Source organism: Anolis carolinensis, chromosome 1 (genome assembly GCF_035594765.1).
Source record: "Anolis carolinensis isolate JA03-04 chromosome 1, rAnoCar3.1.pri, whole genome shotgun sequence".
In the NCBI taxonomy this organism is placed as follows: Eukaryota; Metazoa; Chordata; class Lepidosauria; order Squamata; family Dactyloidae; genus Anolis; species Anolis carolinensis.
The window spans coordinates 362,314,576-362,337,148 of NC_085841.1; the positions used below are offsets into that span (position 1 = coordinate 362,314,576).

The window sequence follows — 22,573 nt, forward strand, 5'->3', positions numbered from 1 at the left end:
GTTGCTGGTTCAGATCCGCGAGACGGGGTGAGCTCCCATCTGTCAGCTCTAGCTTGCAGGGACATGAGAGAAGCCTCTCAGCTAACACATCCATGCATCCGCTGGGCAACGTCTCTGTAGATGGCCAATTCTCTCACACCAGAAGCAACTTGCAGTATGTTCTCAAGTCACTTCTCACATGATTATAAAAAAACGTAAGGCCCAGTCCACTCTGCCATATGATGCATTTTAACTGCATTGAACTGCATTATATGAGTCTAGACCATTGATTCCCAACCTGTGGGCCATGAGACCTAAAATAAGGTCCACGGCTCTAGATTATTAAATATGGTTTTCTGTGGGCGAGCAGATGGCGACTACTGGATGGCCTATGTTCTGTATCAGAAACTAGAGGTGATGTGGTCTATCTAATGCAGTTTTCTGAATAAGCATCCCAAATAACTAAACCGAATCTAAAGTTGACCAAAAACGGATTCGTAACCCTTTTGGTACTTATGTTGGAGAGTGGTCCCTAGTCAAGTGGCCCCTGGTCAAGTTGTCACTGGTCAAAGTGGGCCCTGGTCAAAGTGGACTCCAGTCAAACTGGTCCCTGGTCAAGGTGGGCCCTAATCAAGGTGGGCCCTGATCAAAGTGGTCCCTGGTCAAAGTGGACTCCAGTCAGAGTGGTCCCTGGTCAAAGTGGCCCTCGTCAAAATGGTCCCTGGTCAAAGTGGTCCCTGGTCAAAATGGTCCCTGGTCAAAAAAAAACTTTGGGAACCACTAGTCTAGACTGACCATATAATGCAGTTTCAAACTATATTATATGGAAGTGTATATGGGGCTTAAAATCACCATTGGAGATGCTAAATCTAGGTATGAAGACACATAGTTGGATTGTAGATAGAGTTCACTCTGGAATCTTAAGTGAGTCTGGGATGCTGTGGACAGATTATTGACTGGTGTTGGTAACACATAGCACATAACTCCATTGTCGAAAGACCTTTACTAGTCCATTTTGGAGCAGTTTTCAGAGAATTCATTATGACCATCCAGCTGGTGATGCATCTTCATTGCATAGTTAATGTAGTTTGATAGTGACATAGCTCAATGCCATGGGAGTTACAGTGTTGCCGTGTCTCTAGTCTTCTCTCTGAAAGAGCGTTCATGCCTCTTCTAACTCTGATTCCCAGGAATCTATAGCATAATGGGCTTGTTGTGGGGCTTCATTTGTTATTTCACAATAAATGAAAGATGCCTTAGATTTTCTGTTTCCTTTTTTCAGGTGTTGGGTGTTAGCATTGAAATCAAGGTGAGTTATGAGAGATCTATCTGTATTGTAGCCATATGGGGATCTCTGTTTGTTTACAGCCATTCCCTCCAGTTTGTGACTGGCTCTGAGGGAGAAATGGGGTTTCATTCCAAGAATTTTCCCTTAGGGCTTCTTGGCACTTCAGAAATACGTTTTTCAAGAACTTTTTGCATATTTCGGAATACCCTTTTATAATTCAATGGAATGAGCGGGGAGCGGAGAGGCTCCTTCAGGCAGGGGGGAATCTTTTTAAATCCCACCTCTAATACCCATATAAGAAGGCGCTGACACCAAATATATCGGACACCTCTCCACTCTCCTCATGCTCACACGCAAGCACATGTATGTGATAGGCGAGGGTATACCGTTTGATTTTAGATTTTCTTTTAAAATGGTAGCTGCCACCAACCTAAAATGTCTTTAGGATTTTTGTTGTTAAATGTGTCTGAGGCAAACTTCTCCCATTCCCTGCCCACACTGTTTCTATCCCTGGCTCCCAAACTGATGTTCACTATGAGGCTTTTCTGTGGTATTTTATTGTTGTATTGCTGGAACTTTTATTAAGTCTTCCCAATGGAAAATATACACTGTGGAGGCACTTGAAAGTTGAAAATAGAATAACAATTTATTTTCTTAAAAACAGGTAAATGATTACTTCAAAGAGGTGCATTAGCGTAAACGGTTACAGACGTTCTTCAGCTTAACTTAGTTGTATGTTTCAGGTTACTTCACTTAGTTTCAAATAGTTTCAACCAACCAATCTACCTATTGGTCACAAAACCCTCGCTCTATTTGCTAAGAATAGTCACGAGTTCCCCTGGGTTGTTAATTAACTCTAACCTAGAGTCTTTCTATTAACCAGCCCAGTAGTGAGAGTCAATCCCTTGAGTTTTCTTCCCCCCAAGAGATCCAAACTGCCTGACTTAGCCTGTCAGTTTCCACAGCTTTCAGTTCTCTCTCACACACACACTCTCCAAACTCCAAAACTGAACTGCCTCTTCAAACCCTAAAACAGAACTGCCTGGAGCTCTTTTTTTTTCTCCACTCTAAGACTTGGCTCCTCCCATCTGCTCTGGTTGGCCAATCCTCTCTAAGCTCCTCCCCCTTTCTAACCACACTCAAAATGGCTGCCTGGCATTCCTCTACAAAATGGAGGCTTGCCTCACTCACTGTTACCCAGTCTTCATTCCAGGCCTAATAGTTAAGGTTCACTACACCTTTCTATTCCTGGTGGGACCTAATCCTGGATATCTCTAGTTGAGTGCTCCAGACAGGATATTGCATGGTTCTTTTGGAATTTCAGGACATAAACCTCAAGCTGGCCTTCGTTCAAAGCACGATAGATATCTGCCAGGCCATCCATCAGACCAAGGATTTCCAGAACGTCAAATTATCCTGCAAAAAGGAACTGCTTGATATTTTGTTGGTGAGTGATGCAGATGCAGGCATTTTTTTCACTGACTGGCTGTTTCCGTTGGTGATGTCTATGCCACTGGGCTGCTAAATCTGCTCTGGATTTTAGTTTGAACTACAAAGAAACCCTCTAAGGGCACGCCTACATTTTCCACTTAATCCAAGGACAGTCTGAAGTCTTATGCTTTGGACTGGCCTTGGAGTGACCATGATGGTGATAGTCCACATTCAGCTAAAGCCATTGCAGTGCCACATTGTTGTCCAGATACTAGGGTTGAATGAAAAGTAATGCCTCCACCTTCGTAACTCCTCAACAGATGGCAGTGCTGGTATACAGCAGGCCCTGGTTAGTTCAGTAGACTCTCCTCTACAGTTCCATTTGGTGGGAAGCCTTAGCATTGAACGGTTGTGTTGTTAAAGTGCGAAGTATGGAACCCTGCACATATGGTCAGTCAATGCGACTTAAGCAACGTGCAGTCATTGAGTTCTTGACAGCAGAAAGTGTCACCCCGAAGTTGTTTATGGTGATCGTGTTGATGTGAGTCCTGTGCATCATTGGGCGAGTAAGTTTAAAGATGTTGAGGTGGGAACATCTGACTTGCGTGACAAGCAAAGAGTTAGATGTCCTGTGACAGCAACCGCCGAGTTTCACAAGCAAAAGGTGGACAGATTGATTCAGGACGATCGTCGTATCACTCAGAGAGAAATTTCAAGCATAATCAGCATTTCACAAGAAAGTATGGGTGACATTATTGCTTTGCTTGGCAATCGGAAGATCTGTGCACGATGGGGACTGTGAGACACTGGTTGCAGAAACAGAGTGTCGACTTCTTCCGTGACGGCTTCAGAAAACCTGTTCATCGGTGGCAGAAATGTATCCAACTGTCTGGTGATGATGTGGGAAAGGATTATTTCTGTGTTTGATTTATTAAAATATTCCCATCCAAACCCAAGTAACAAAGGTGAAGGCATTACTTTTCATTCAACCCTTGTAGTACGGCTACATCTGTCCCCCTAGGATGTCCATGTATTTTCATTTGCGCAGATGAGCCTGGAGGTGCAAGACTTCTACTAAAATAGCTTCAGTACCTTGGACAGCTCCATAAACAGTTAGACTGTACCTGGAACAGATTCACTGTTCCGCAGCATATCTTTGTCATTCTCTTATTTATTTATTTGTTTATTTATTTACTGCATTTATATACCGCTTTTCTCACCCCTGGGGGGACTCAAAGCGGTTTACAACATAATGGCAAAATGCCAACCATACATTAGAAAACATAACAGACTGATCAAATCATAAACAATAAATGAGCAACATCAAGTGTACTTATCGAACAACTCAAAAATAACAAAAATAGAAATTTAAATATATAAATCAAACATTTAGGACATGTTTACTAATAGATCTAATATTAGTAAACAGTTAAACATTAAACGTAAAAAGGCAATTTGCAACAAGCCAACAGGCAGATGTAGTGTCAGTGTTTAAAGTGCTGTCTGAATTAGATTATATTGCACAATTCCACAAGATAAAAAGGGCCAAGTTAAGAAGGTTTGGTTACCATTCCCCTCCCCCCACCTGCTTCCCAAATTACCTCCCCATAATGTCTAGCCCCAGTCTTTATGCCCTCCCAAAGATTCCCAAGATCTTTGCAAATAAGGACGCCTCTGGATACTGTTCAGGCAAAGCCCAGGTCTTCATGGGGGATGGGCGGTGTAAACTGTGATATGAGGTCCTTGGGGAAGTAGATGGAGGTGTTTTTTCTTGTGATGGTGAGGTGTCTCTATCCATGTTGGTAAAAGTTGCTCAGCAAAGCAGGCTCTGGGTCCAGTGATGGCGTTTTTATTTGCTGCTGGCTTCTGGTGGAATAGTACAGCTGTGGGAGCCACACCCAGTTTGTTTGGTGAGGCTGGCCCCAGGCAGAAGTTCTTAGGTAGAGCTCTCACCCTCTGGCTGTTGCTCAGCAAAGCAGGCTCTGGGTCCAAGTGATGGTGTTTTTATCTGCTGCTGGCTTCTGGTGGAATAGTATTCTCTTATTACTTTGCACTCCTTTTTGTAAGTTCAGGATTTCATGAAGGATGAACCACTAGATTCTCTGGAGACTCCACTTCGTCAGAAAGCCATCACTGCCATTGCAATTCTGAGGTAGGCTATTTATGGGCCCAATAGTCAGAGTTGTAAATGAAAAATCACTATGTTGCTCAGGTCCAGAAATCTAAAGGACTATACAATGGGTCCTTGGTATCCATTGGGGGTTGGTTCCAAGGCAGTGTGCAAATGCCCAAGATCATTATTTATCATGCCACAGTATAATTGTGTTCTTTATATAAAATGGCAAAATCATAGTTTACTTTTTTGGAATTTTAAAAAACATTTTCGATCCATGGATGGTTGAATCCATGGCTCCAGAATTGGTTGACATGCAAAGCTAATGGTATTCTCCAATATGAACCTGTCTATATTTTCAGATTGTCAGGGAGGCCTTTTTCTGGTATGTTTAGTCTGGAGAAGAGAAGGTGAAGGGATTTAGACATGATGGCCATGTTTAAATACTTGAAATTGTATCATGCTGAAAGTGAAGCAGATTATTGTCTGCTGCTCCAGAGATTTAGACATAGACCAGTACATTCAAACTCCAGGAAAAGAGATTCCACATGAACATTAAGAAGAGTATCCTTTAAAAAAATTATTTATGGTTTTAGAATTACACTAAAAGTGGGGGAACAATTGTAAAATATAAGGAAAACAATAAGATAAAAAGGAAAAAGAGTAAGGGGGGGGGAGACAATAAAGGCATATAATGAGAGAAAATAACAAAAAGGAAAATGAGAAAAACAAAACCTAACAAAATGCCAAAAAACAACAGCAAAAACAAACAAAAGATTAGGAAGGGTATCTTGATAGTGAGAGCCATTTAATAGTGGAATATACTGCTTGGAAGTTCATTGGAGGTTCCTTCTCTGCAGCTTTTTAAGTAGAGACTTGATGGCCATCTGTCAGGAGGGCTTGGATTGTGTGTTTTTGTATGGCAGAATGGGGTTGGGTTGGGTGGCTCTTGGAGTCGCTTCCAAACCTATAATTTTATGTTATCCCTCTTCTTCTCCAAATGACACATCCTCAGTTGGTTTGGTTGCCAGACTTTTAATCATCTTGGTTGATGTCCTCCAAGCATGTTCAAAATTATTGAAGACTCTTCTTGCAAAACCACCTTGGGAAAGCCACGCTTTCTCAGCTTCAAAGGGCAGCAAAGTCAGACCCTCTCTGAACAAATTCTGTCAAGAAAATTCTTATATTGCTCAAAAATCATTAAGACATAACAACAGTCTGTAAACTTCTGCCTTGTGGCTTCTTTTCCATTCTTCCTTCTTCTGACAGCAAAGTGAAGCCTCTTCTTAGCACAGAGGACATCCGCACTGTCTTGGATGAAAGCATCAAAAGTTTGTTTCCGCTCCCTCCCCTGGAACAACTGAAGGAGAAAGCAGAGACAGAAAAGGATGTGCTAGATATCGAGGTACATGCAGACCATTTCTTTCTTGCCTCTTTTCTTTCTCTCTGAGTCCAGGACAATGTTAGTTTGTACTTTTCGTCTAGTTTCATTCCTGTAAAGGTCTTTTGGGCTTTGACATAACACATCTTAAGGGCAGGAGCCTCCAGTGGTATAGTGGGTTAAAGCCTTGTGACTTGAAGGTTGGGTTGCTGACCTGAAGGCTGGCAGGTTCAAATCCAACCCGGGGAGAGCACAGATGAGCTCCCTCTATCAGCTCCAGCTCCATACAGGGACATGAGAGAAGCCTCCCACAAGGACGGTAAAAACATCAAAAACATCCAGGCATCCCCCGGCAACATCCTTGCAGACGGCCAATTCTCTCACACCAGAAGTGACTTGTAGTTTCTCAAGTCACTCCTGACATGGAAAAATATTATTAAAGGCCAATTAAACTCATTAAACTATTTGGTATGATTAGCCTTTAGGTCCCACAGTTTGCCTTGTGGGCTCCCAGCACTTTACCCCACTCTGGTTCCACTATTCATGTTTCCACATGAATAGTGCCCCTCCCACATAATCCTAAACAGCCCCACTCCCTTGTCTAACTGATATGTTATGTGTTTATCTTAAAGTTTTAAAATTGTTTGGTTCTTGCTATGTATTTTAATTTTGTAACTTGTACTGTTTTTATACATATATCAAATGTTGTTTTTAGGGCTTTGTCCCCATGTAAACCGCCTCGAATCCCCTTGGGGAGATGGAGGCGAGATATAAGAAATAAATTATTATTAAAATTTTATTATTATTGTCACTGCAGGAACTATACACTTCCTCCATGGATGCCTTTGGAGACCTTTTGAAGAGCATCATTGAGGAAAACCCAACTTCAGAGCTGCTGGATGAAATGTTCCAGGTGAGCATTCGTTGCAGCAGACATCTACCTGCATGAAAACCTCTGGTTTTGTATTCAAGAGATTTGGAAAGATGTCCAGTGTTTGTAATTTTGATTTTCAGTTCATGTATTATACTGAGGAAGCAGAGAGTAGTTTACATTTTCATTGCTGCTTTATTGCAGATTGTGACACCGCACAACCAAACCGGCACAAGCATCAGCACGTGCAATACACAATAAGCATCTATGTGCAACTTTCTGCAATGTATGCCTAAGCACAATGCAGTTATGCACATGCACAGCTCTGTGTCTGCAACTTTGAAATTGACTATCTGCAGCAGCAATATATGCACAACTCTCCTTCCATAACCTTGAATTGAAGGCAGATGTTCTACACCAGGCAATAATGCTGACCACTCTTTATTTAGTCTGATAAGTAGTCAGTTAAGCTGCCACTGAGGGATTTGAATGCAAGTGGAGACTACCCCCTGTATTTGACTATGTCAAGACCAGGGAGAAAGAGCAATAAAAGATAATAAAGTATCAACTCCCATGAGCAATAGAAAAGTCACTTCTCTTAAGAGTCCAACTGCCCATCTTCTGTGTGAACTTAACTGCTGCTTTTCTAGGCATGGAATCCTGAGAGTTCTGATTCTGTTCCTCTTGATCCAACAGTTGATAGATCCCTGGTTTACGGAAAGAGAATGCAGCAGAGAGAGAGCATTGCAGGCCAGCTTCCAAGTGCTGGCTGCCTTCCAGGAGAATGTCCACCTTCCTGTAAGTTGCCTACTCCTTTCAAAACTTGAAGCATGGAAGGCATAGAATGGAATATAGTAGAATATAATAATTTTATTGTCATTGTATGTTGTACATGTCAGAGCGGTTTTGCTAGGCACACACAGCAGAAGTAACTGGCGAGGAAGCTCTGAATAAATGACGACACTGCAGTCTTCAGTTATCTATCAAAAGTTTACTTACGAACGGAAATCCAGAAGACGATACACAGCTCTCACGCAGGCACACACGGGAAGGGGCAGAGATAGGAAGTAGACGGCTATTTATCTCATCCTCTGCTGTCTGATGCAATCCAAGTTTAACCCTTTACACACTTGCATAGTTAGCAGCACACAGTGTATGATGCAATCTCCAGCACACATTGCACAACCATGACTCAATTACATTTAAACAACTCTATATACAATCATTCCCACTTCAACAGTACAGTGAAATTAAATGCTTTCCCTAGCACATATCACAAAACAACACTCCAATCCCTCCACACACACCCCACCACCACCACCACACAGCCCCCAATGACACAGCAATGAGAAACCTTGGAGTTCAGTACAATTACACCTCTAGGATAAAAGCTATCTCTGTCTGTTTGTCCTTGCCTTTGTCACCCTGTACCATCTGCTAGATGGTAATAATTAAAAAAAGAAAGAAAAAGAAATGCCGGATGAGATGGATCCCCAAGAATGCTCTGAACTTTCTTAAGGCTGCGGGAATTATAAAGGTCTTCAAACGAGGGGAGAAAGAGGGCAAGCAATGATTAGCTGTACAGAAGTGGTGACCCTTTGGAGCGCCTTCCTATCTGCCACTGTGCAGTTACCAAACTATGCGCAAGTAGGTTAGGACACTCTCTATGGCACAGCAGGAGAAAGTCACCATTAGTTTTCCATTCAGTTGGTGCTTCCTTAGAAGTCTCAGATAATAATACAGTCTCTGCTGGGCCCTCTTCCCCAACACTGCTGTATGAATGGTGCCTCAAGTCAGATCCTCCTTCACAGTGACACTCAGGAACTTGAAACTGGCCACCAGCTGCTCCACATGGTCTCCATATATGATGAAAGGTTGGATTTCCGGTTTGTTCCTTCTGTAATCCATTATAAGTTCCTTGGTCTTATTGATGTTCAGAACCAGATTATTGTCCCCACACCACAAGAGCGGCCAAACCACCTCATCCCAATAGGCAGACTCATGCCCTGCAGAGATAAGAAGTCCCACCATGGTTGCATCATCTGCAAATTTGGTAATGATATTGCTATGGTGGATGGGGGTACAATCATATGTGTACAAAGTGTAAAGCAGAGGACACAACACAACCTTGTAACGTCCCAGTGTTGAGAGTGAGAGCTGAAGAGGTATGGTGACCTAATCTAACCTTCTGGGAACATTCAGACAAGAAGTCCATAATCCAGGAACAGATTTGTCAAGGTAAATGTTAAATTTAATGAAATGTTTAACCCATTGTTTCAATGTAAGTTTGCTTTAGTTAGCAATCTAGTACTGAAGTAGTTAATCGCACAGAGCAATGATTTACAGCCTAGAGAGAAAAGGAATGAGACTTCCACTGTTGCATACATAGAAGGCAGACAATGGAATTTGGGAAGAGTTATTCTTCACTGATAAGAGTTCTTGCAGTCGCCATTCACCTTGCTGTCGAAGAAACATGCATGCAAGCAGCTCCAGCTGTTATCTATGTAAATACTTGTAAATAAGCTAATTACCGCAGGATCGACTGACAGCTATGCAGTTTTCTTTGTTCGTGCTACTAAGCAGTTGCTGAGTTGCCAGATAGAGGGGAAAATTGAGACGGATGGCTGATAGTGTCTCAATTTATCCACTTCACATCCATCATCCAAAGATCAACAAGATTGAATATGACAATCTAAGACCCATGAGTTTAGAAACAAGTCTGTTTGAGAGGATTGGATTAAACGCGGAACTAAAATCTGGCATAAAGCGCCAAACCCTCAGGAAAATCATCATCAGTGAAAAGTCCTAAAACACCCTGTGTCAGTCATCCTAGCGTCATGTCCCATCTGGAACATGATATTTCAGTATTAGTCAACAATTAGAGGTCCATACAGGATCCTTTAACGTGCGGTATGAAACTAGTATGAGTCCTGAAACTGAGTAGGAAGGCAAACAGACAACAACCAATAGCATTGGCCAAAGGAACTGCAGAACCCATTGCTGCTCTCAGTCCAACCTACTAACAGTACGGGTTGAGATAAATAATGTTTATTTAACCATCAGTATTTAAAACTTCATAATTATGGAAGGACACAGTGTGCATGAGCAATATTTAATGCAGAAGTATTCCTCTTTCCCTGAGGTCTACATGACCACAGCACATAATGTATCCAGAGTTTGTTTGTCATTCAAGAAGGTGTTCTCAGGATTTGGTACTGTATGTAGCCATAACATCCGGTCTGTGGCTCATGGCATATAGTATTGCATTTACAGCATTTCTCTAGTCTAGTACAAATAACAGATCTCAGTCATCAAAATATGTAGAACAGGCATGGGCAAATTTGGGTCCTCCAGGTGTTTTGGACTCCAACTCCCACAATTCCTAAGAGCCTAGTGGCTGTTAGGAATTGTGGGAGTTGAAGTCCAAAATACCTGGAGGGCCAGAGTTTGCCCATGCCTGATATAGACCACAGGAAGATGGCCAAAACTGAGTTTTTCAGACTCACTAAAACAGGTCAGGTAAAAGGTAAAGGTTTCCCCTGACATTAAGTCCAGTCATGTCTGACTCTGGGGGTTGGTGCTCACCTCCATTTCTAAGCCAAAGAGCCGGCGTTGTCCATAGACACCTCCAAGGTCATGTGGCCGGCATGACTGCATGGACCACCATTACCTTCCTGCCAGAGCAGTACCTATTGATCTACTCACATTGGCATGTTTTTGAACTGCTAGGTTGGCAGAAGATGGAGCAACAGCAGGCGCTCACTCCGCTCCCGGGATTTGAACCTGGGACCTTTTGGTCTGCACGTTCAGCAGCTCAGTGCTTTAACACACTTCGCCACCGGGGCTCCTAAAACAGGTCAAGATACAGCCGAATTTTCAATTATTATTGCATGCCAATAGCACGACCATTCATTTAAACTGTAAGAGAAGGGATACCTAGTCATAAGCGATTAGGTAGCCTTTGCTATTGTAACCTTTTTTATTTTCCTTTAATAGGAGGGAGAAAACTTCCCACAGTTTGGGTCCCTGGTTGCCTTCCTTGCCCCATACACCTGTGACCGTTCCATCCAGTGCCGCCAATGGGCAGCCCAATGTATCACCTGCCTGATGTACATACAAGGTGAGGACAGTATCAACAGGGACAGCATCAATATCCCCAACCTTTACCTGCCCCAAGTCCAAGACCAGGCAACCTGGAGGCAATGACATTGTGGCTGAACTATTTGAGCTCTACATAAAAGAAAGGTTCTAGGATAGCTGGGCAGTTGTGATTGGATCCATATTTAACCCCCCTCTAAAAGTGCACCTATATTTTGTTTATTTTACCATTTTAACAGTTGTGTTTTGCACTAGTGTTAATTTTGTGCACAATTTAATTAAATTCTTAATTTGAGTTTGGTACACCTGACCATAGAACCACGTGGAAGACGACACAAATTCCTAGCAAGACGATATTTTCCTGGATGCAAATAAGCAGACATAGCACCCACAGTTACTGTTTTTATGGGTTCTTCTTTTCCTCTGATCCTTCTCTTCCCTTCTTTTTCCACAGCTAAGTCCAAAGTCACATATGCAGAAGAAGAAGAGATGTTCTCTGCCTATGCCGAGCTACAGGGCGACGTCTCCAGCGATCTCTTCAATGCCTCCACTAGAATGGCCAAAGTGAGTGTCTCCTCTTGGAAAACATTGTCCAACATTTTTGGATGGAGTGGAAGGTGCAGTAGCCCTTGCTGGGCAAGTGGGATTATTAACAAAAGACCCTCCCCATAAATGTATAGCAGAGTAACTTATTAGCAGCAGCATGACCGAGCACCAGTCGCCAAAAGTGATAAAAAGAACAAAAACACACAGACCGACATTATCTTTTTCTTTGGAGGGTTTTCTTTGGAGCAAAATAATCTGGTTGCACTATTTACAAGAACAAGGTTTTGATTACACAAATAATGTTCTTTATGCTGGGAATCATCCCGGACTATTCAAGTCTAGATGTAGTCAGATAGATGATAGAGTTAGATTGAGGGAATCCTTTCCCTGTTTCCAAAGCATGCCTAGATAGGCTTCACTGTGTTTCACTGTGTATGTCACATCCCTTACTTTGAAGTTAGTAGAAATGTGAATCTTCAGGGACATTAACTTCTCATTGGTCAGATTGTCTTTTATGGCCCCAATAAACTGGACCATGAGGTTGGAACCATTTTAGTTCAATCTCTTCTCCCTTTGTTCTTCAAGCTAACAACACATCCTGCCATCTCTCCTGGCAAGATGTAACTATTTAGATGTTTGTTATTTTTCCTTTCTTATTTTTCCTTAGAAACCAGTCTAGAGTAGACTAGACAGCTCCCAAGCCTTTCTATCTACAATGGAGTTCTTTTTACCTTAATAAATACTTTTTGAACTTTTATTGAGACTCTGCAGTCAATTGCAATCCTAAATGGTCAAAGGCTTCTCTTTGCTCACCCCGTGTAAGTAACTTCTACATTTGAAAGCTTTGCTTTTGCTACTCTGCTGATTTTTGGTGGAATCTCCCCCAGAGAGGGTTAAATTGAGTCTAACCGCTCAGAGATTACCACAACACTTTATACTTTCTTCTTTGCTTCCACGCTGGGCTTCTTTCTCATGCAGATAAACAGCTTCGCTCTCACAGAGCCCCCTCTCACAATGAACTTACACAGGATCGTCACACAGTAGCTTTACACACGAGGCCTTCACACTGGAGCTTGACACACAAGGCCGTCAACCTGGGGCTTCTCTCACCTAAGCTTCTCACACCAGGCCTTCTCATACTGAGGCCTTCTCACACACCTCGGGACAACACTAGCTTTGAGCCACTAACTCTAACAGACTTTGGCCTTCTCACTCTCCTCAGGGCAACACTAGCTTATTTAACCCTTTCAGTGCTTGACTCACATCTTTGTAATTAAAAATACCTAGTTAATTTTTAATACTTCTGACAGCCTTTATGACCTATACATATAATGCAGATATGTATGTGGGCATATTCCATCTGCCTATTGAATTATGGTGATCTCGTGATTTCACTGGGTTTTCTTAGGCAAGGTGTGTAAAGAGACAGTCATTCCAGTTCCATCTTTGAAATAGAGCTTACAGCACCCTTTATACGTTGGAAGCTTTGCTTGTGAATCTGCAAAAGTGATTACACATTTTAAAACTCGGTTGAATCCATGGCAGCAGAATCTGTGGATACAGAGGGCTGATTGTTTGAGCACATAAACATAAATAATAGAGTTTGGATGTGCTTTTTTGTTTGGACTACAACTCCCAGAATGCTGGCTGAATATTCTAGAAGGTGTCATAAAAATATTTCTTCCCCACTATGTGTATTTTTACACATACAGACATACACACATGTACATACATACATAAAGAGGCATTTATTTATTTATTTATTTATTTATTTACAGTATTTATATTCCACCCTTCCCACCCCAAAGGGGACTCAGGGCAGATTACAATGCACATATATATGGCAAACATTCAATTACATCAGACAAATAACATACAGTATAGAGCAGGGGTCCTCAAACTTTTTAAGTGAAGGGCTGATTCACAGTCCCTCAGACTGTTAGGGGGCCGGACTATGATGAAATAGCCCAAAATTAGGATTGTTGTTGTTGTGTGCCTTCAAGTTATTTCAGACTTAGGTCAATCCTAAGTCTAAAGTTTAAGACAGAGGCCAGGTAAATCACCTTGGAGGGCCGCATCCGGCCCATGGGCCTTAGTTTGGGGACCCCTGATCTAGATGATCTCATAAGACCATAGGTAAGCAAAGAGACCTCCAAAGACCATCCAGATGGTTTCATAAGACCATAGGTAAGGAAAGGGCCCCCAATGGCCATCTAGACAATCTCATAAAACTATAGGTAAGAAAAGGGACCCTCAAAGGCCATCTAGACAATTCCATAAAACCATAGGTTAGGAAAGGGACCCTCAAAGGCCATCTAGACAGTCTCATAGGACCATAGGTAAGGAAAGTGACCTCCAAAAGCCATCTAGATGATCTCATAAGGCTGTAGCTAAGCAAAGAGACCTTCAAAGACCATATAGATGATCTCATAAGACCACAGGTAAGCAAAGAGACCTCCAAAGACCAGGTAGACTTAGGTCAACCCTAAGTCTAAAGTTTAGGACAGGGGCCAGGTAAATCACCTTGGCGGGCCGCATCCGGCCCCCGGGCCTTAGTTTGGGGACCCCTGGTATAGAGTATACACACACATAGAGGCAATTTAACATTTCCAGCTTCATGAGGATATGCTCAATTTCGGACACAGGGGGAGCTGTTGCTTGATCGTCCATTAGTGACACCAAGTACTGTACTTCCTCATTCCTTTCCCCGTGCTGCTGGCAGCTTTATGGTGTTGTAAATTTGCCTTTCACATAAAGCGTACCTAAATTTCCTTGTTGACAGATGCAACCGTCTTTCAGGCTGCTTAGGTAAACAGCAAGCTGGGCTATTTAATGGTTGGGGGCTTAACCTGACCCAGGCTTCGAACTCATGAACTCTCGGTCAGTAGTGATTTATTGCAGCTGGCTACTAATCACCTGCGCCACAGCCCGGCCCAGAATTATGTGCTCTATTATTTTATTACAGGAACAAAAATTGTGCTGTGCCACTGATCTATAGGTATATAACCCTTAATACCTGATGTGCTTGCAGGTGATCAGCGTCTACTTCCCATCTGATCAAGCCCTGGATTTCATAGAGGCCATCCTGGAAGACCTTGTATCCGGAAACCAAATGTGTGCCATGGCTGCCGGTCACTGGCTACTGACCATCCTCCAGGACTGTGGCGATGGGATGGAAGCCCAGGTGACCATTGGCCACAGTTATGGAGTTTTCAAGCTGTTTATAAGAGTCTCTCGGGACTAGGGATGGAAAGAATATTGGTCAAGATTGGCTTTTAATAGTAGGTGGTTTCTTGAGTGCTGAGGAAATCTGATCATATGAATCCTGGACTGATCTTGGCATTTTGAGGCCGATATCACACTAGAGCTGGAAGAGGAGGCAAAGGGTTTGCATCCCATTTGAAATCCTGCAACTGCCTCCATCCTGCAGAGTTCTGGGGCTTGTTGTTTAGGGGAGAGGCTTTTAAAATGCTCAAGACAGAAAGGCCCTAAGTCTCACTAAACTGCAAGCCCCAGAATCCTTCAGAAGAAAGCCACAGGATTTCAGATGGGATGCATCCAGTTTGCCCAACCCGTAAACTCTGGTGTGATATCTACACAAAATGTGCACCTGCTTGCTTTCTGTGCAAAACCCAAGAAAATAAGAGCCAGCATTCTTCATCAGCTACTTGATGATATATACCAAGTTTAACTGAGTAACTTAAGCAAGTAATGAAGGCTGTACCGACACCAGACAAAATACTTCAAATGATACATTCCAGGCAATAAATTTCCATGAAAACATGCCAAAGAAAGCTCTTAATGTGCATCAGTACTCTGTGCCTTGTACTACCTGGGACTCAAACTAGGTCCGGGATGTCCTGTGTAATCTGCATGGAGAAACTATTTTCTTCAATACCAGTTTGGAACTGATTCGAGTGCTTAGTATAGATGGGGCCACAGATACATCATACGAGGGTTGAATGAAAAGTAATGCCTCCACCTTCACAACTCCTCAACAGATGACAGTCCTGGTCTGCAGCAGGTCCTGGCTTGGTCAGCAGACTCTCCTCTACAGTTCCATTTGGTGGGAAGCCTTAGCATTGAACGGTTGTGTTGTTAAAGTGTGAAGTACAGAACCCTGCACAGACAGTTGGTCAATGCGACTTAAGCAACGTGCAGTCATTGAATTCTTGACAGCAGAAGGTGTCACCCCAAAGGAGGTTCATCAGAGACTGCAAGCTGTGTATGGTGATTGTGTTGGTGTGAGTCCTGTGCGTCGTTGGGCGAGTAAGTTTAAAGATGTTGAAGTGGGAACATCTGACTTGCGTGACAAAGAGTTGGACGTCCTGTGACATCAACCACCAAGTTTCACAAGCAAAAGGTTGACAGATTGATTCAAGACAATCGTCGTATCACTCAGAGAGAAATTTCAAGCGTAATCGGCATTTCACAAGAACGTGTGGGTCACATTATTGCTTTGCTTGGCTATTGGAAGATCTGTGCACTGTGGGTCCTGTGAGATTCCACTGTCAAACAGCTCTTGCTTCAATTGTCTGCCATGTTGAACAAATTTAAGCACAGGAAACACTTGAAATCAGACTTAAAATGACAATATGTCCTTCTTCAAAGTGAGGAGGAAATTGCCCTGCTGTTAGGAGGCTTTTGCGAAGTCCTTTGTGAAAACAAACACAACTGCTGTTAACGATATTCCTATGTTTTCCCTCCCAGATATCTGCAATCCTAGATGTATTCTACAGCCGCCTGCCAACCATCAAGCAAGATGATTTGCGAGGTGTCCTTGTGGATGCCGTGTCCGTTGTCGCTCACTTTCATCTGGACACTGTGTTCAACAGCCTCCTGTGCCGCCGTCTTCCGATGGACAGGTGTGTCCCAGAGATAAGATATTGCTTTAATTGTTTTGGCAGCACACTTCTTTAGGACTTTTTCTCTTTCTTTTTTTCCCTCTCCCCTTTCTTTCCTTCTTTTTGCATTGCTGGCAGTAAGAGTAAACTTCCATAGCTGATGAAAGCTTTAAAAGCCAATGTGATTCTAGACTGCAAAAATAGGACCATAGCCCTATCAAGGAAGTAATGGTCCTACTCTTTTCTGCTTTGACCAGACCTCGCCTAGAATAACCCTGTCTGGGCAAAGCAATTCAAGAAGGGTGTGGACTATCTAAAATGTGTCCAGACAAGGGCCACAAAAATGGTCAAAGGCCTGGAAACCATGAATCCCTCTGAAGAGTGGCATAATAATAACAACAATAATAATAATAATAATAATAATAATAATAATAATAATAATAATAATAATAATAGTTCTAGACACTTGGGAAGAGTTCGACTTGTGATTTTGTGATACGAAATCCAGCATATCTATCTTGTTTGCTGTGTAAAATAATAATAATAATAATAATAATAATAATAATAATAATAATAGCAATAACAATAATAATAATAATAATAATAATAATAATAATAATAGCAATAACAATAATAATAATAATAATAATAATAATAATAATAATAATAATAATAATAATAACTGGTGGTGATCGGCACATTGTGTGCCATGCCAAAAGATCTCAGCTGGCATTTGGAAACAATAGACATTGACAAAATTACGATCTGCCAACTGCAAAAAGCCACCCGACTGGGATCTGTGTGCATCATCCGAAAATACATCACACAGTCCTAGACACTTGGGAAGTGTTCGACTTGTGATTTTGTGATACAAAATCCGGCATATCTATCTTGTTTGCTGTGTCATAATAAAATAATAATAATAATAATAATAATAATAATAATAATAATAATAATAGTCCTAGACACTTGGGAAGTGTTCGACTTGTGATTTTGTGATACGAAATCCAGCATATCTATCTTGTTTGCTGTGTCAAATCATAATAATAATAACAATAATAATAATAATACTTTATTCTTATTTTCTGCCCCATCTCCCCAAGGGACCATGCCCAAACAATATAAAAATACAACAGTAAAAACAAATCCAAACACAGCAATAAATGCATCAAGAAAAAGCATACAACAACAACAATTTAAAAACATGGGCATGTTTAGCTTGGAGATAGAAGGTGGAGAGGGGATACAACATCCATGTTTAAACATTTGAAAGGATACCACATTAAGGAAAGGGAGAGCTTGCTTTCTGCCCCTCCAGAGACTTGGATACAATGCAGCAATGGATTCAAACTATAGGAAAAGGGATGCCACCTAAACATTAGGAAAATCTTCCTACTGGTTAGAATGGTTTGAAAGTGGAATCTTGTACTGCATGGGAAAGTGAGACAGTTGTGGAGCTGTCCACAATTCCAAGACATCAGGGTCATTCCAGAGTTCCTTAGAAGCTTCAGAGTAACCTACTATCCTTCTTGTAACAGATCAAAGGCTAAATGGTTGTCTGTCAGGAGTGCTTTGATTGTGTCTTCCTGCATGGCACAGGCAGGTTGGACTGGATAGCCCTTGTGGTCTTTTCCAGTTCTATGAGTCTAGTACAAACTTCAAGGGAGGCTCCCAAGATGTCAAACTAACTTGAGTTTGGCATTCAACTTTTCAGATAGCTCCTGACCGTTCAGACCGCTTGGCCCTGTTGATGTCCAAATTACAGGAAAGCAATGGGTTCAAATTACAGGGGAGGAAATTCCACCTGAACATTAGAAAGAACTTCCTGATTGTAATAAGAGCTGTTCAGCAATGAAACTCTCTGCCTCAGGGTCTGGTGGAAGCTCCTTCCTTGGAAGCTTTTTAGCAGAGGCTGGATGGCCATCTGTTGGGGGTGCTTTGATTATGCTTTTCCTGCATAGCAGGGGGTTGGACTAGATGGCCCATGTGGTCTCTTACAAATCTATTCATCTATTCTGTGTTGGCTAGGCCTGATGTAGTTCTTGTCCATTCTTTGCCTCTTGCAAAGGATTGCAAACAGCACATTTCCTCATCTCAGTTGAAAAAAAATTTTATTCTCCAAAATTTGGGGTACTTTAGTTTGATGTTTTGTAGCCTTGTACATATATTTTAATTATATGCCATGTGAGCTTGCTTTGTATTTGTTTATGTTTTCTTAATCTGAATTTCATCTGGATGGCTTACTTTGCAATTTGCGTACTTCAATGCTTTGTTGTTCCTCTTTTCCTCTGTGGGTAGATGTGTACACATGTATTTTTGATTGCACGGCTGTGGTAGGAGCCATTGTTTTTCTTGTAAAGCACCATGTGCACTTGATGGTGTTATATAAACAACAAGCACAACAATAATTGGCAAGCCTGAAGCACCTGCTTGCTGGTGGTTTCTATGGGTGCATTTATATTGGAGAATGAATGCAGTTTGACCCCATTTTAACTGACATGGTTCAATGCTAGAGTCATAGGCACTACAGTTTGACAAGGCCTTGAGCTTTCTCTGCCAAAAATGCTAGTGCTTCACCAACCTACAACTCCCAGGATTTCTTAGCATTGAGCCATAGCATATAAAGTGGTGTCAAACAGCATTCATTCTACAGTACAGATGCAGTTGAAGTCACTGTGTGGAGAATCTACATTGAGTTTTAGTCCAGACTTTGAATGAACTGTCCAAAACAATGAATTAAACTTTAGCTTGATGCAAGAACTCAATAGGTAGCACTCTTTTCAGCGCTATGGTAAACGTGCAATGAGAAAGATGTGGCATCAGCACATGTACAGACGTCCCTTCATATTTGTGGCTTTGATATTTGTGGGTTTGTTTAAAATGTTCCCTCTTGGAATCTGTAGGTTCTCCAATATGACTTCATGGGCGACTTCCTCCAGTCATGCCTTTTTTGGGATCTCAGGATCGTCTAGCCGCGCAATGCTATGGTCAATCTCTAGCAGAAATTAACTACAGAACCATGCTAGAAAACCTAGAGGGTCCTACAGATGTGTTTTCTCAATTATTTGCAGTTTTTCCCTTTCATGAGGAGGGGGTCCCGTGTCCCTAAACCCAGTGAATATGGAAAACTGTAGGTTCCAACCAATTTGCAACTCAGTGTTTTTTAATTTGCCTGTGAATACAAGGACAGTGCTGCCTTGTGTATCTGCTGTCAGTCAGGTGGTAAATCTGCTGCTGTTTTGGTCCTTCAATGAGCTATCCAGGGTGCTGAACCTCATTTGGGAAGTTCAGCACCTTGGATAGCTCCCTTCAAGTCTCAGCAATAAGCTGCATTAGATCCAGCATCATGCTGATTTGTGATCCATCAGATGATGCCTCTAATACCTGTCTTCTTGAATTCTAGTGAGACTGGAGAACTCTGGAGGTCCCTGGGCCAAGATCCTGTCCTGGCCTTGTTGATTCTGCATAAGCTAGCAGTCTGCATAATGCAGCCTTCAAACTTCCAAGCTGCTTCACACTCAGGTAGTGAGGAAAGTGAAGAAGTTGCTGAGGAAGAACCTCTCAAAGTAAGATTTGCCCTTGGAAATGTTAGTTTTTTGGACTCCTAGAATGCCTCAACTGGTATTGTCACTATACCTGGGAAAGTCGTCCCAAGAAAGTCTTAGAACTTAGACAGGCTTAGATAAGTAAATATGGTGTGAACCTATAGGTCTTCATCAGGAAACAGTCTGGTAGCCAATGTAATTGTTTCAACAAAAGCATTTGTAACTGTATTTGTAACTGGCCCTGATTAGCAATCTAGCTACAGGGTTTGGGACCGACCCGCTGAAGTTTCTAAACAGCCTCCAATGGTCTCTCATGTAGAGTGCATTACAGTAATCCAAATAATAATAATAATAATAATAATAATAATAATAATAAGAAGAAGAAGAAGAAGAAGAAGAAGAAGAAGAAGAAGAGGAATTTATTTTTATATCCTGCTCCCATCTCCCCCAGGGGGACTTGGGGTGGCTCACATGGGGAACAAGCCCAATGTCACATATAATAAACAGTGATACAATAAAACCAATATAAACAAAATAACCATATAACAGCATAAAACAGGATAAAACAGCATATCAGAACCATGAGTCTGAGCATAGTGCAATATATAGAGAGAGGCAAGAATTATACAGACTCAACATAAGGCTCAGGATAAAATATAGGGTGATCAGGAAGAGTAATCTCATTTAAAAATCAAATCAACAAGAGAGGAACATCGATAAGGTGCGAAGGCTGTGGCAATCTCATCAAAGTATATGTTATAAAAGCTTTATTTGGCATCTCAATGAACAAATAAACTAATTCAACTATGGAAATGCATTCCTGGCCACTCCTGAAACCTAGGCATTCAGGTTTAGCATTGAGTCCAGAAAAACACACAAGTTGTGAATCTGAGAATTGATGGTGATGATGATAACTTTATTTTTGTATCCCGCCTCCATCTCACCGAAGGGACTCGGGGCGGCTAACACAGGGCCAAGCCCAAACAATTACAATAAAACAGCATTAATATACAAACCAGGCACACAACAGCATCCCATTATGTGCCTATACATAACAAAACAAAACATAGGAACAATGGCACAATAAGCAAAATGTAACAACAGTACAAAGTTTAAAATGAAGACAAGCTGGGCCAAAGTACAAGGCACAAAACTAGAAAAGCCCATGGATGAGGTAGATAGAAGAGGTGCTGCATGTAGTAAGGAAAACTTGAGCAGGCTAAGCTAGACAATGAATTTTTTCTCAGATGAGGGATAAAATAAAGTGCATCAGGGGGGTTGACCTCTCCCTGTAATTCACTCCAGATAGTAGAATTCAGGCAGAGTGTAACTCCATCCAGCAAAGTTGGAGTCCCCATTCCCTGATCTGCCTTCCAACTGACCAGGATCACTTTGGTCTTGTCTGGATTCACTTTCAAATTGTTTTCACTCATCCAGTCCATTACTGACAACAGATGCTGGTCCATTAGGTAGACCTCTTTAATTGAACCAAGTGGTAAGAAGAAAAAGAGTTGGATGTCATTAGCATAACAGTGAGACTGCTTCCCCAAAACTTTAGATGACCTCTCCCAGTATTTTCATGTAACAGTTAAGTAGTAGGCCCTTTTCATCTTGAATAAAATAATAGGATTTTCAGTTATATACTTAGGAAAGCTTGATATATCTGTAGTGACTGGGCATTGGATTATGACTCTGGATTCAAGCAGCACCAGCAAGAAACATCTCAAAAGTTCTATAGCAAGGTGTAAGAGACTAAGAACGACTAAGGTTCTTTCAGGCAGGGGGAATCTTTTTATCCCACCGTGCCACCAATTTGTAAAGAACTAATAACGACTGCCACCAATTTGGAATGTAGCAACCACCAATTGGCAAGGAGGTGCCTCCTATTTCAGCAATGGATGACCACCAAAGGCTCAGAGAGGAGACCTTTTACTTTTTTCCCTTTCTTCTTCTTCACTTTAGATGGTAGCATAACTTGGTTTAGAATATATGCGACAGAGGCTTAGATGTTGGAAGAACAATAACAAGTTTATTCAGGCACAGAGCTTAGTGGTTACAATGTTGTTTCTCACTTAGAGGTATTCTTATTAACAGTTACAATACTAGAATGAGATGAATCAACTCTCTAAAGTATCACTTCTTTTATTTAAAATAGTTAAAACCTATTCCTCTGCTCCTTTCTAACTGTTACTTCAATGGATCTCAGTGAGTCCAGCTGGGATTGGTTCCCAAAGTCTGAAACTTGGACCATCCAGTGACTTCAAACCACAGTCACCCCTGTGATATACTATCAGAGATTCTCTGTGCCTTTCCAGGACACAGACTACATTAAATAAGTCACCAAACTTATTTAAAACCGACTCAAAATGAACAATTGAGTCTCCTTGATCCCATCAACCTAGAATCAATCTTCCCTGTGCCTCATCAGAGCACAGACTGAGATTTGAACTTCCCTGGTTCCAACCACCTCAGAACCA

The 22,573-nt window shown here is 41.7% G+C and overlaps 1 protein-coding gene across 1 annotated transcript in view; it reads left to right on the forward strand.

The window, feature by feature from the left end:
• The window catches only part of mroh2b (maestro heat like repeat family member 2B), an 81,253-nt gene that overhangs the window by 36,087 nt on the left and 22,593 nt on the right, over positions 1 to 22,573 (forward strand). Inside the window, exons 22-32 of the mRNA XM_008120824.3 lie at positions 1,262 to 1,288; positions 2,592 to 2,714; positions 4,771 to 4,850; positions 6,081 to 6,216; positions 7,010 to 7,105; positions 7,760 to 7,861; positions 11,060 to 11,183; positions 11,616 to 11,725; positions 14,739 to 14,891; positions 16,418 to 16,572; positions 19,955 to 20,117. Of these exons, the coding sequence (XP_008119031.2) occupies positions 1,262 to 1,288; positions 2,592 to 2,714; positions 4,771 to 4,850; positions 6,081 to 6,216; positions 7,010 to 7,105; positions 7,760 to 7,861; positions 11,060 to 11,183; positions 11,616 to 11,725; positions 14,739 to 14,891; positions 16,418 to 16,572; positions 19,955 to 20,117 (1,269 nt within the window). The remainder of the gene's footprint in view (positions 1 to 1,261; positions 1,289 to 2,591; positions 2,715 to 4,770; positions 4,851 to 6,080; positions 6,217 to 7,009; positions 7,106 to 7,759; positions 7,862 to 11,059; positions 11,184 to 11,615; positions 11,726 to 14,738; positions 14,892 to 16,417; positions 16,573 to 19,954; positions 20,118 to 22,573) is intronic.